General features: G+C 50.0%; 5 protein-coding genes across 5 annotated transcripts; 3 read left to right on the top strand and 2 right to left on the bottom strand.

Moving 5' to 3' along the window:
* Positions 1-690: 690 nt before the first annotated feature.
* On the top strand, positions 691-1,676 carry N7506_008102 (translation initiation factor 6; the record flags this gene model as incomplete). Its single annotated transcript, XM_056957395.1, has 5 exons — positions 691-725; positions 772-843; positions 893-979; positions 1,056-1,244; positions 1,313-1,676. The coding sequence occupies 5 exons, from the start codon at positions 691-693 to the stop codon at positions 1,674-1,676; spliced, it is 747 nt and encodes a 248-aa protein (XP_056811729.1).
* A 424-nt stretch (positions 1,677-2,100) lies between these two features.
* On the bottom strand, positions 2,101-4,890 carry set2 (SET and WW domain protein; the record flags this gene model as incomplete). The annotated part of the gene is made up of 5 exons (XM_056957394.1): positions 2,101-2,204; positions 2,290-2,608; positions 2,672-2,752; positions 2,810-4,422; positions 4,503-4,890. The coding sequence occupies 5 exons, from the start codon at positions 4,888-4,890 to the stop codon at positions 2,101-2,103; spliced, it is 2,505 nt and encodes an 834-aa protein (XP_056811728.1).
* A 1,913-nt stretch (positions 4,891-6,803) lies between these two features.
* On the top strand, positions 6,804-7,847 carry N7506_008100 (putative AT DNA binding protein; the record flags this gene model as incomplete). The annotated part of the gene is made up of 3 exons (XM_056957393.1): positions 6,804-6,845; positions 6,901-7,015; positions 7,051-7,847. 3 exons carry the CDS (start codon positions 6,804-6,806, stop codon positions 7,845-7,847), a joined length of 954 nt encoding a protein of 317 aa, XP_056811727.1.
* A 778-nt stretch (positions 7,848-8,625) lies between these two features.
* Positions 8,626-11,061, bottom strand: N7506_008099 (serine/threonine-protein kinase; the record flags this gene model as incomplete). The annotated part of the gene is made up of 6 exons (XM_056957392.1): positions 8,626-9,594; positions 9,642-9,779; positions 9,833-10,627; positions 10,689-10,838; positions 10,887-10,953; positions 11,000-11,061. The coding sequence occupies 6 exons, from the start codon at positions 11,059-11,061 to the stop codon at positions 8,626-8,628; spliced, it is 2,181 nt and encodes a 726-aa protein (XP_056811726.1).
* Positions 11,062-11,295: 234 nt separating this feature from the next.
* On the top strand, positions 11,296-12,009 carry N7506_008098 (TRAPP subunit BET5; the record flags this gene model as incomplete). The annotated part of the gene is made up of 5 exons (XM_056957391.1): positions 11,296-11,332; positions 11,384-11,570; positions 11,637-11,782; positions 11,840-11,928; positions 11,989-12,009. 5 exons carry the CDS (start codon positions 11,296-11,298, stop codon positions 12,007-12,009), a joined length of 480 nt encoding a protein of 159 aa, XP_056811725.1.
* Positions 12,010-14,138: the final 2,129 nt, after the last annotated feature.

Genomic DNA, 14,138 nt, shown 5'->3' with positions numbered 1-14,138 from the left:
CTCCGTATAGTTCCACTCTTCTAGGCCTTTTCCCCTTCTACTGTAAGCTACACCTGGGCAGTGGCGTCTTCGGCAGTTTTAATATTCTAAATATGAATATTGATTGTGTACCAAAGAGGGATAGGCAATATTATGTGTCGAGCATGTTCTCATTAATTCAATTGTCGGAATTGGTAATATGAGTCTTTAGTGAAGCTACTTGTCCTTGGGTCCTGACAACAAGAATGATTCTGAAAGTGGCAAGGCTGAGTCCTGAGGAATTTGCAACAACACGAGAGCACTGCCCAGTCAGAACAGGTAGAGCATGAGTCTGTTTAAAGTCGAATGAATCATCAGCATGAGACAGAATGAGTCAGTGAAGAGGATGTATAGGTACTTATACTGTCATACAACAGTACATAGTCAGTCAAGTACCAGTACATAATATCAACCCACCTCTTCTCGCCTCTGCGGCTCCGGCGGGGCAAGTGCAGACGGACAGCTGATTGGACCGAGCTTTCCTCTTTTTTTATCGCACGTCGCTGCAATTATTTATCTGGACATCTGCGTCGATTCCAGACACTCAAACGGTTATTCCACTTCTTTGATTCTTTTTAGATCTTCTTTGCTCTGCGCTGCGCTGCTCCGCATTACCCCGCTCTCACCGCAAATTTTCACCATTCCGGACACTACCCAAGACTGAGAGATACCATGGCTGTCCGCGCGCAATTCGAGAACTCCAACGAGTAGGCAATCCCAGAGGCCAAGACGTTCCAAGCTAACACTCACCAGGGTCGGCGTCTTCTCCTGCCTGACCAACGCCTACGCCATCGTCGCTGTCGGTGGATCTGAGAACTTCTACAGGTACATCAGCCACGGGAAAATTTTAGAGGAAAAATCTAACGGAGACCAGTGTTTTCGAGTCCGAACTCCAAGATGTCATTCCTATCTGTCACGCCACTATCGCCGGTACCCGAATTGTCGGCCGTCTAGTCGTCGGGTGAGTGCAGAGATCGAGATCCGAAGACTAGCCCATGAGGGGCGAAAAACAGAAACAACCTACTAACACCACGCAGTAACCGCAAAGGACTCCTCGTCCCCACCACAACCACAGACCAAGAACTGCAACATCTGCGCAATTCACTGCCAGACTCGGTGAAAATTCAACGGATAGAAGAGCGTCTCTCGGCGCTCGGAAACGTCATCTGCTGCAACGACCATGTCGCAATCGTGCACCCCGATCTGGAGCGTGAGACCGAGGAGATGTAAGCCGTTTCCCACCCACAAAAGTCATGTTTTTGACCGACGGCGTGATACTAATGAAAATTTCCAGCATCGCCGATGTCCTCGGTGTAGAAGTCTTCCGCCAAACAGTCGCCGATAACGTCCTAACGGGCTCTTACATGGCTCTCTCCAACTCCGGTGGTATCGTCCACCCCAAGACCTCCATCCGAGACCAGGATGAGCTTTCCTCTTTGCTGCAGGTTCCTCTTGTTGCCGGTAGTGTGAACCGTGGATCCGCGGTCGTGGGTGCTGGTATGGTCGTTAACGACTGGCTTGCTATCACGGGTCTGGACACCACTGCTACGGAACTGAGCGTTGTGGAGTCTGTGTTCCGTCTTGGTGAGATGGCTCCTGGTGGTGCCGGTGCCGCTGCTGGTGTGAATAAGGACAGCATTGTCGAGAGTTTCTATTAGATTTAGGTACCCCTGGTAGCCTTGGGTTTCTTTACGCTGAAATGATCTTCTTTTTCTTCGAGGCTTACTTTAGAGTTGGATTATTGATTTTGTACACAAAAATAAGGCTGAATTAGAAGAAGCAAATGGTCTTTAGTCTGGTAGATCACCTGTGGAACCTCCCCATAACTAGGATAATATCCTGGGGAAAGTGGTCTTGAGCTCCAAGCTACTCCGACTGTCGTGCAAAAATCAAACAAATAGAAACCGAATGGATGCAAACTATCGTAGTGACAAGCACTGCCGCTCGGGGGTATTGACGAAAGCTGAAAAGCTAAAAGCACAAATAAAGTGGCGCAAAAAATGACACGGTAGAAGCAGAAATAATGCACAATCTCAATTCCCGTTCTCGCTTTTGGGTATGCATGCAATTAAAAGAAAACCCCTACTCAATGCTGGTCTGGGGGTTCTGGTTTGGCGTCTCCATGTTCATGTCGGTATCCTTGGGTGATTGACTGGCGTTTGCCATGCTGATGTCGCCGTCACCGACTGGTGATTCGGCAGGGGCAGGGGGGAGGGGGAGGTGGGGGTGGGGGAGGAGTAGATTTCTGGCGTTTGGAAGGCGATGTGTCACCCTCGTCGGCGCGGTCGACATGCAGGGTTTCCTCATGTTTCCGCTTGAGGGATACCTCATCATCCTCGGGGGAGGGAAGGGCAGTATCATCGTCAAGAAGCTGGATATCGACGGCGTCGTCAACATCAGCGGTGGGGGTGGGTGTCGCATCCTGAGACTTCATGGACTTGAGCTTTTCGATAGCCTCGTATTTGGTCGCCGCTTTGTCGAAGAAAGTCTTGCAGTAGCTTTTAACGGTCTGTTGGTGCTTGCTGCTGATCTTGGTGGGATCGGTCACGCGATTCTTCTTGTAGTCACTTTCCACGAGCTTCTTTGCGGTCTGACAGATTAGGCAGGTTAGCTAGCATGTTCGAATTTCGCAGAGAGAACCATCAAATCTTACATCTTTGGCAAATCGCTTCAGCTTGTCCTTCGGGATTTTGTGCTTGTATTGGTCGACCACGCCTTTGATATGGGGGAAAAGCTTTTGAAGTGTTAGTCCCTGCATTCACGCCACCGAGCCAGATGACTTGATACTCACTGTGTTCTCGTAAATCTTCTTCTGCTTTTCCAGAGGAAGCTTTCTCCACTTCTCCGTCTCCTTGCTCTTCTTTTCCGGAAGATCAGCTGGCTGAGGCGTGGCCGGTGAGTCGGTCTTTTTCTCAGACGGCGTGTCCTCCCGAGCATTCATGATGCCATCAATGACCTTCTGCAAGGCCAGATTCTGCTGGTTCTTGGAGGGTTGGCCTGGCGCTGTAGCCGGTGTGGCCGGGGCAGTTGGACGTTCCCATGTTGTTTTTCCGGAAGCAGAATAATAGTAAGTGCGGCCATCTGACTCTGCAGTGAACCATCCATCAGGCAAAGGCCAATTACCGCGGCGGTTCTGTTGTCTGGGTCCACGCTGAGGGCCCCGATCGCGTCGTTGCTGCGCCGGTCCCCGGGGAGCATCGTAAACAGGGGATGGGGAACGGGTGACAGATCGTTGGCGCTGCTGAACTCCAGTCTCGCGACGCTCGAACTGGTTGACTGCCTGCTTCGCATCTTGACCTCGCTTCGTGCGTGGGATTCGGTACCCAATTTTCAGCCCAGCCCAGCTTGCAAGCAGTTTAGCAGCCTTCTCTGCCACGCGCTCATCTCCACAGGTCGTCAACGGCTGGATATTAGCTTCGATCTTGGAGTCTATGATTTTGTTTCGAGTGAGTCGGGGGAAGGAGTCCAGGATATTGAGGATCTGCAACACCACGTTGTAATCCTCCTTCCATTGAGTGAGCTGGGCATTGAGAATTTGATAACCGTGCATTTTGACCACACGACTGCGCACACGCTCGTCCTCGCAGCGTTGGATACGACCGAGAAGTTTGACAGCGATCCATTTCTCCTGGCACTGCACCAGAGCTGCCATGACCTTGGTGACACTGTCCTCTGATAAGGACTTGGGCTGTGCGTTTTCAACGTACTCGTCGTCATCCTCGCCCGTCTTCTTCTTCTTGGGCCGCTTCGCGACCACGGTATCCCAACCGTCTTCTTCGTCGTCCATACCCAAGGCTTCCATTGTCGAGTTGGACAACTTCGTCGCACGCTCAGTCTGAGTGCGTCCACCGATGAAACCAGTGCACATCGGTTCTCCGCAGTAGCAGGGTTGAGGATCGGCACCGTATCGGTCAACATTGTAGTTGAAGACCAGTTCTTCGCCTGCCTGGATGGCTCGCTCGGCAAAGATTCCCATGCGCATCTTCTCTCCCACGACCCATTTGTCAACAAAACAGTTAGGATTGCAAGAGTGGTTGCAGAACCGGCCCAGGTTACCACGCTTGGTCGCATCGACAAATTCGCCTGTGCTCAAGGACATGAAATAAAAGTGCTTGATGCCCTCTTCGTCATACTGCCTCATGCGCTTCCGGAATTGCTGCTCCGCCACGACCTCCCCAACATATTCGTAAATCAGATCTCCTTCGTGAAGATTCGTTTCCGCGCGCAATCCGAACCCCTTCTTTTCAGTCTTGATCACGGCCACGGAGGCAAATTGACCCTTCTGGAATCGTTGGTTGCGACAATCCGCGCCACAGCCGCAGTCGCCCGCACACTCGATTTTGGTCGCGCGGTTGATACAATCGGAGTCCTCGCCACAGGCTAAATTTTGACCTAAACTCGAATCTACATGCAACAAATCAGTGAATGTTCGAGATAGCCGTGTCGAGTCCACGGTGGACCAAGATTTCTGGATTCAAGCTTACCCCACTCTTCGGCGCAATCGCACTCCATGGCCAGCTCGGTGTATCCCATGTATTTGTTGGCGTACTGGCAAGCAGCGATCTGCTCGAAAGTGGCCAGCGCATCTTTGGTGCTGTCCGGCAAGTGGTCATAGAGCGGTGGGGGTCGCGACACCTTTGATGAGCTGCGAGAGAGCTTCGGACGCTCTTGCTTGATGTCTGGATCGTTCTTCATGGCGGCGGTGGCGGTATCGGGGGATGGGGAAAGCTCCTTCTTGGGGAGTGGTGATTGAGAGGTACGCGAGGAGATACGCGAGGATGGACGCGAGTCACTGTTCTTGATCATGGCGTTGCCATTTCCATTTGAAGGCGGTTCCATCTTCAGCTCAGAGTCCGCGTGGTCATGAGACATGACAACACGGACTAATCGGTGGTGAAATCGGAGTCAAGCGAAGTCGAGGGGAGAAAGAAGCTGTGGTAGATTCTGCCGGTATGTCAAGGGGCCGAAGCGGTAAAGGTACGAGGAGAAAAGAAAAATAGCCTAATTGGAATGAAACCGAAGCTATTGACATTTCGCGTTCACTCTCACCGCCCTCAACTCCGTACCCGCGCGTGGAGTTACTCTATCATCTTGCACCTTGGAGTTCACCACCAGCTACTCCGTAATTCGTACCTCTCGCTCATGCTCAGTTCGATAATCAACTTTTTATGACTCCGGAGAGGTTTGATTCACCGGTGATAGGCATCACCAGGAGCCAGGCAGCATGGGTATGAGCAGACCCAATTCCCTGATGATTCCGCGGTCAGAAGTGAGGTTCAGATCATCCTGATCGACCAGATCAGAGCAATTCCGAAGTCAAAAATGATGGGAAAATCGATTGGACCAGGGCGATCGAGAGACAAAAGCGCGTCTGCACGTAATCCTGTCTGTGCGTTACTGTGTATTGTACATTTATACACATCCACTATGTATGCCATGTATGTCATGTACAACGCATCCTTTATAAACCTTGGAATGGCATGAGAGCACATGAAGGGGTTTTGCTCGGTATTCCGTAGCTTGTACTGGTTGTGACAGAGTTAGGGTTAGCACTTCTGAGCGGGGAATAAGGAGTATAGATACAGACTTTGACCTGCTAGTTATTGATGGTACCCTAATTGGCAGTGAGGGTCTACCCATGGATATTCCGTACTATCGATAATAGTCAAAGCCAGTGGCAGGTAGGAGTATGTTCATAGAACCATATTCTATATGATATACTTAATATCAACTAGATCTACTCCGTACTCCGTACCAAGATCCATGGATAACAACCAAGATCCGACCTAGAACTAAATACATTACTCCGTACACGAACCTACAGTTCCTAACGCGCTTTGGTTTACGATTCTACCCCTGAAGCTAGCCTCAAACACAATTATGAATTTTGTCATTTTTCCCTTTCCCTTTTTTTTTCCTGTTCAGACCCAACGTCCCGGGCCATTCACACCTATCAGCGGCCCCAGTCGGCCCCAGAAAGCCCACTGTTTACCCAAAAAGAACCGATGAAACCAAAATCACCACACTAACATCCACAGTCCACTAAAAACCTCCGGGCAAAAAAAGGGAGCCACAAAAAAAGCAGTGCGAATCCAACAAAAAAAAAAACAAGAAACAACGCTTTCTCTCACTGTCCCTTGGCTCTGGAACTGCCAGGACCAACCGTTTCCCGAACCTAAGCCCCGTTTAGTACTATGTCTGTTCTGCTGTTCCCAAAAAAAGCCCTGGACTACGGAGTAACTCGTACTAAATAACTGTATAGATCCCCACTCAAAACCCCTCGATACTCCCTCAATGGGGGGTCTTGTTACTCCTGTTACTCCTGTTACTCCTGTTAGTCTTGTTAGTGGTAATTTTCCGTCGAAACTCTTCAAAAGATGAAACTGTGATCTATGGGTTTATGTTACCTGTATCGTCCCTGCAGCTTTCCCGCTCTCCTGCGCGATCCCGGCTTGCTCAAGTCGTTTGGCTAGGAAATCTTCCTGAAAACTTAGGGGACTTTTGAATGCGTTTTTGTTCCTTTTTTCCCTTTTTCTTTGGCTATCAAGCCTCCTCTCTCTTTCTGTGTGTGTTTCGTCAGGATATGGGGACATAACTCTCGTTGCGCGTTCGTCATTCTCTTTTTTTTCCTCTTTTCTCTTTTGTTTCTTTTGTTTCCTGTTTGTTCCTATTCTCTTGGTCAATTAGGTCCTATGACCGTGACCTATTCATCCTTGTGATATCTCTGGGAGGTCTTTGTGTTTGAAATTTTTCTTCGTTTTTCGTGAAATCCGCTTCCATGGGATATGTCGAATCCATCTGATAGGCCATGGACCGAAGAGGACAAGGTAAGTTCATGTTGGCTCGGGGCGAAATAGGCCATGCTGATGTTTCTCCTCCCAGTACGCTCTGCTCACGGAGATTCTCAAGAAAGCCGGAATTCCATCCGGCTGTCTGGTCCGCTTGATTAGAGAGTATGGAATCAATCCAAGCTGGGAGCATATCCCCCTGCCTCAAGGTATGCAACAGCCAATTGTCGGGAAAATTCAATAGCATATCTGACCCCCGCACAAGGCCGTTCACTCAGCTCGTGCAAAAACGCCTTTCTCAATATGATCCAGCAGCCCGCGCATCCACCACATCCGACGCCGTTCCCCCGCGACACCGGTCCGACAGACATGCGCAAACGGCCACTGTTCCCCTCCGACAAGCCAGTACCAAGAGCAATCCAGCCGCGGCCACCAGGACCCCCAGCCAGCACCGTCTCTTATGGCAGCGAAAGTGGTTCATCCGCCCAACTCTCCCCGAGACTAGACACCGGCGAACCGCGCCGCAAACGAGGCCGACCCAGCAAAGCAGAGACCGAACGACGCAAACTATTAGCCGAATCCCGCGGGGAGCCCTACCCAGCACCACGACGACCAGCCCGAAAGGCCCCTTCACCAACCAGTCCCGCCCCAACTTCGTTTCCGACAAGTTTTCAAAGACCGCAACTCCAACTCCAGCCCCAACCACAGCCCCAATCACAGGCCCAGGCCCAAGCGCACGCTCAAGCCCAGGTCCAGACCCATGCCCAGCACCAACCTCAGCCTCAACCTCAGTCTCAATCCCAGCCAATCTATGAAATGCGCCCCGTGGAAGGCCGCGATATCCAACGCAATATGATGCGCGAACTCCCTCGACCCACGGAAATGGGTCACCCACTTCCATCGCCTCATGCGCTGCAACTCGGTCCTCCAGATGCATTTCCAAGGCCTAATCCAGAGCGTGGGTATGAGTTCTTCCAACGCTCGGATGGACGTCGAGATTCGGCTGGTCGACCAGAACATGAAGCGGAGAAACCGCGATGACCTCAATTTCTATTGATGACTTTTTCTTGCGCCATGAATGAATGATGATGAACAATAGACAGCGTTTATTGTGCGGTTCTCAGTTGACACTTGACATTTAACATTCGACTCCTAGGAAACAATTTTGTGACGACGTTCGATGATAACGGCTTTGTTTTAAACCAGCGAGTCATTTTTCCCCTTCTTCTGCTGTGCGAACATGATGCTATGTCTTGCATTTTGCTTCTGCTTCTGCCTTTTGGTTTCTTTTCTATCTTCTTTTTACTTATTCTTGCCCCAGTGTCTAGCGTGCGTGATGATTGATGTCTGCTACATGGCGATGGCGGTCCTTTCAAAGCCTTGAATTCAAGGTATATTGTATTTTACTCTACTTTTGCTTTTCTTGTGATTGGTTTTTTCTTTTCTTTCTGTTTTTGACTCTTCAGAGATGTCTTACACTCCTTGTGGGCTAATAATGACCTATATTCATTCTACTACATGATCATATCCATGGATTCATCGTCCAATCTACGTAATATGAAAACAAGGTGCATTCAGATTCGACCCGTGCACTCTCAAATACTTTCCATACAAGGATCATCCAAGTCTCCTATCTGAGCACTGTACGAGTGACACACCGAATACGAAGACAACGATCCAATGAAGGCAATTGAAAACCAGTATCAGTGCCAAAAACAGACTCAAGTCCGTCATCATCGATCCCAATGATATGCAGATATACAAAACAGAAATGCAAAACTCCCATGTCTATACAAATTCGGAGGCACACACCACACACCTACTTCTCCGACCCGATAACCCCCCGCAGGTGATCCTGTGATCCTTCTCCAGTAGAGAAAATACCCTCCACTTCAAGCGGTTGAGACTGAGGCTCGACGCCAGAAACAGACGGACGCTTAGGCTCCGGATGTTCCAAGCCTTTATCGGCATCCTCCGAATCTGCCTGTCGCTTCGGCATTGAACGGAAGGCACTGATAGCAGAGCCCAAAGCAGAGCTCGTCCTTTTGGAAGCCAGCGAAAACTTTTGTCCAATTTGCAAATCCAGTGCCTTTTCCTTGGCCAATCTCAGAACCTCGTCTTTATTCTCAACGCGACGGTTCAAATAGACCTTCGGGCCGGAGTTCTTGTCTTCCAGGTCTTGTTTGATGCGCTCCAGCTCCGAGCGATACGCCGTCTCGTAGATATCGAATTCCGCCGCTCCGGGTGATTCACTCACCATGGGTTCGGGGTCTTCTTCTTGGCCCTGCTCTTGGCCGAGGGCGTCCGGTTCTGTAAAGACCTGAGCAGGTTCATCGCTTACCTCGTGGGATCCCGTATATGTAGATGGGCCAATGAAAAGGAATGGGAACTCCTCTTCAAGAGGATCCCGCGCATGACCTCTCGTTCCTTCCAGGCTGCGCTTGGCTGCTGAGCTGGCGCGTGACAGAGACGGAGATGCGTGACCCGAGCGTGTTTCAACGACGCCGGGTCGTTGGCTGCTTGTGCTTTGCCTTGAGGAGATGCTGGTTGAGTCGCTTGATCCTTGTTGGGGATTGCGGAACCCAGCGAATGGATGTCTAAACGCCTTTCGAACGTTTGCGCGTAGGCTGGGTTCGCCGACTGCCGGGAAGGGCTCGTCTGGGTCCATTTCCATCGGTGGCTCCACGAAATAGGACTCATCGCCACCAAGGATGCTCTGCATGGGGGTTTGTGGAGTGCTGGTCTTGGTGGGATCTGTCAGTCGTTTGAACTTTTTGACTGCTTTCATCTAGGGCTTGTTAGCGGAGCTTTGTTAGAGATTGAGACCATACATACCACGGTCATGAGATGTCCCATAGTTGTTGTGATGGCACGATCCATCTCTTCCTTCGTTGGAAATGTGATGATTTGCGAGGTGTTCTCTTCAAACGAGAGCAAGGGATCTGTTCCATCCTTTGTAACCCAAGGATGTTCCTGTTGGCGTTGGATTAGTATATTCTGGGGCAATAAAAGTACAGCCGACTCACTCGTAACCCAAACATATCAATTCGCTTCTCTGGATCCTTTTCCAAAATTCGATTCATCAAATCTTTGAATGAATCATCCTCTTCGTCCTCACAGACAAGAGGATCACCCCTGATACTATCGTACAGCTCGAAAATGTTGTGTTTTTCGAAAGGCAGTTTTCCATATCGCAGACAATATAACGTCACGCCCATGGACCAGATGTCCGTGGCCTTTCCTGACACATCGCCGTGTTTGACCACGCATAACTCTGGCGGGAGGAATGCCGGTGATCCAGCCGACTTAGCAGTGAACATATCCGAGTTCTTTTCAAACATCTCCGACACTCCAAAGTCGACGACCTTCAGCACGTCATCATTGGTGACCAAACAATTGTCGGGCTTTATATCGCGATGAACAATTCCTTGCGCGTGCAGATACTCAATCCCCAAAATCAAATCGCGGAACCAGCATCGACAATGTTCGTCATCGTATGGATCTGATCGTTCTTCCAGTCCAACCTTCATGATAACACCTTTCTTGCACATTTCCATGACCATATACAATGAATCTTCTGACGGGTCGTCCAGGACCTCGATCAGCGACACCAGATTGTGATGGTTCAGTTTCTTCATCACAGCAATCTCCTCTTTGATCAAGTACAGAGGGTTCTGTGCATTCTCGGCATCGTCTCCTGAAGGGTGACGGTGCAAAGGCGAATTGAAATCCGAACCAGGTCGTCTTGGACCTCTGGGCCTGCGCAGCAGATGTGACTGCGCACGTTTTCTAAGCCGCGATTTGGAAAATTCCTTGACAGCCTGTGTTTTAGGAGCACCCAAAGATAAGCACATGCAGTTCTAGATGGTCAAATTTCCTTACATATTCGTTACCAAACTGGTCTGCGGCCAGATGAACAGCACCAAACGAGCCTCGCCCGATCTCTTGCTTGATCACGTATTGGTTGATACGATGTTCAGCAGTCCCATCATCCTGACTGGTGTAATACTCGGAGCGGGCGTCCAGTGTTTCCTAGGCGAAGTCAGTTCCGCGAAGCTATCACGACGGCGAGAAGCTGACCTTCACCGGACGCCTTGCTCTGGGGTTTCGCCGTCGGTGTCTTTGAGGAGAGTCATATGATGCAGACCTGCAGAGCGTCAGTGTGATACATCACAAGCAATGGCCTCACTCACTCAACTATTCCCGGTCTTGTACTAGGTTCGGAGGCATCCGAGACTGGGGCATTTTCATCCATTGAATATAGGTGTGGGGTAAAGAGGAAGTTGAAGCGCGGGGTTTCGATAACGTGAGATGCGGGCTTGTCAGCCTTACGCAAAAGAAAGCGAATTCAAATCGATCTCCATGTAGGTAATATGAGCCGTAAGGAACATTTTCTAGGCAGCTCCATTTGATCTGTTATCGCGGGATTTCACCGCCCCGTCAGCTTCTCCTGAACAACAACCCAACGGGACTTTGGTCACACTACACAATGGTCGTCTACTCGTTCTATATCTTCGATCGGCATGGTAAATACTTGACTCTCTTTGGTTCGGAGGATTTCGACTAATTTCCATCAGCCGAATGCATCTACAAGCGTCGCTGGCTTCCGCGCCCGACGTCGATCGTGGGGAAGTCCCGATCAGAAGCCGCGCCGACCGGGCTCGGCCAAACTGTTCGATCAAGCGATGATGACTCGAAGCTGGTCTTTGGAACGGTCTTCTCTCTGCGTAACATGGTGCGCAAGCTAGGAGGTGAAGACGACAAGTGAGATACTCCCCCTGACGCGAGCGAGCGCCCTTGGCTATGGTGCTGACCAGAAGTACTTGACAGTTTCGTGTCCTTTACCACCAGCCAATACAAGCTGCACTATTACGAGACACCGACAAATACCAAGTTCGTAATGCTGACGGACCTGAAGAGTCCCAGCATGCGCATCGCACTGCAACAAATCTACATCAATCTGTTTGTGGAATACGGTTCGTGTGGACTCAAGGGACTTTTTTTTCGAGCGCGACATTTACTGACCGCCGCAGTTGTCAAAAACCCCCTTTCGCCGACTGAACATCCTGGCGGTGTGGGAGTGAACAACGAGCTCTTTGAAGAATCCCTGGAACAATTTGTGGTACGTGCGATTTAAGTCTGGCATGCTGCCTTTTCGTTGACATGGTATCTGATCGGGTAGCAGACACGTGTTCTATCATGATACCAACGGTGCGAATGAGATCGTTTCACGAATACGCTGGGAAGGGAAAAACACAACAGGCCTCACCGCTGGGAGACCAGCTGAAGGTCGAGAACGACATAGCTGCAATTGAGCACACAAGCATCACCGTCTCGCCCGGCAACACATATTGGCAGCCAAGACTTGAGCTGTCCATACCGCCTTTTCACGAGTCAATCAGACGGGGTTCCTCCCCACGTGGCATGCCGGTGCCCGGGTAAACCGCGTCGCCCCCAATAGTTGATATTGATATCGCTCATATCAAGTACGCCAGGGCAGCAGGGCGGCCGAGTGGAAGGGTGTCCTCAGCGTACCGGCGGGGAAAGTCGGATTTGATCATAACGCAATATCCGAGCCAATTGTCTCACAATATCAAGTCTATCCATTGTGGCGATCCCGGGGTATAAATAAGCCCAATATAAAATACAGTCAGAGGCTAGGTCTAGAGCTAATGCCGAAGCCACTCTATAAAAGCTACAAGCTATAGCCAACGCCAAGCGACTTCCCCAATCGGCCCGTGGCTCGTGCGTGAACCGACGAACCGATAGGCCAACATTGTACATCGAATCGAGAATCATATGCTTGATTGCAGGAGACACGACAGAAGCAAACCTTGGAATTATATGCAAGCCAAAGAAAAAGCAAAGACAAAGAAAGAACGGGAAAAAAAGCAAGAAACACGAAACACGAAACAAGAAACAAGACCATCTGGGCAGCTCAGCTTGATCAGCTCCAACCTGCATGACTTGGCTTCAGCACAGACACATCCTTCAACGTACATGTACAATCTGTCCACTAACAACAGCGAGAGACCGCATTGGTCGTGGAATTCCGCTCATAGTCAACATCTACACTAATGCGTTATGCAAGAGCTCCGACCAAAAGCAAAAAAAACACCACAGCTTATCTGAAGCTCCAAGCCAATCCAAGGCCGATGCAACCAAACTGGCGGTCAAGCTGCAGCTCGAATCAGAATGTTATTTTTTTCTGCATATAAATGTGCAGGAGGATTTGGACCTCGTGTACGGAGTATGGCATTGAGGGGTAAACACCTCGGGAATAGGGTTATGAGTGAGCAAAGTACCGGTACCAGAGGAAGTGCATAGATTGATATGACGGGAAGGTCCTGGGTACATCTGCAAGTATCAAAGGGGAAATTAAGATGGGTTCGGTTGAGGGATGTGATTGGCGAGTGAAAATGCCTCGTACAGATTCTGAACTGTGTATGTTTTTCTGTTTCTGTTTCTGTCTGCTTTTTTCCCATGTGAGAATTGTACCAGTACTCCGTTTTTGGGCGTTATTACCGTGCCGAGGCCACGGAGACAGAGAAGAATCCGGGGTAACATGTAAAGCAAAGCGAATTAGGTGCTACTTCCGAATTGTCCCTCGATACTCGTCCCCGTCTACCAGTAGATTGAAGCTCACGCTTAGTGGAAATCCCTGACACTAAGCGTTTGGAGAATCCCCACACGGGAACCGGAACCCCGAAGAGACGGTCAAGGTGTAGTCTGTCGAATATAGCAGGATTTGCTGCGTACAGGATACAATGTAGTTCGAGGAATTTCAAGCCGGGGAATCACCTACGTGTTGATCAACATCTAACTGCCGTCTTTCGATAGCGAGCTTGCTGGTAGACATACATCGGGTGACTCGCACAGAGACCCCACGCGGTCTCCACGAACCCGATGGGGAGCAGTGCATTGAAAGTTACGCAGCGATCGTCTATCCAGTCGAGTATACAGTGAGCACGGGTATCAACGGAGGGAAGAGGGATCTGACAATTGGTTCAACCGAATTAGGATTTTACATTAACCCAGTACTCCGTACGGAGTACAGTATACGACAGTTGTTTCCCCTCCACTTTTCTCCAGCTGTAAATCCTGGAGTTTTGAGTCAATCCCGAGGTCGGAAGGGAGGGAGAAAGATCCGTGGACTGTACTAGTATGGTCGGAATGGAGTCGGAACGGAAGTATGGAATGATCAATCCCCCACCTACCGGAGACAGTAATGAAGCACGTCCGAATATTCAAAATGTCCGGCTAATAGATCAACAGATCAGTTGGACCAATCAATGGAGCCAAGGGAAACAAGAAAAATGGATCATTAGGCGT

The sequence above is a fragment of the Penicillium brevicompactum genome (genome assembly GCF_028827555.1).
Source record: "Penicillium brevicompactum strain IBT 35665 chromosome Unknown utg000005l_segment0_segment0, whole genome shotgun sequence".
Lineage (NCBI taxonomy): Eukaryota > Fungi > Ascomycota > Eurotiomycetes > Eurotiales > Aspergillaceae > Penicillium > Penicillium brevicompactum.
This window is presented reverse-complemented; position numbering and strand designations above follow the sequence as displayed.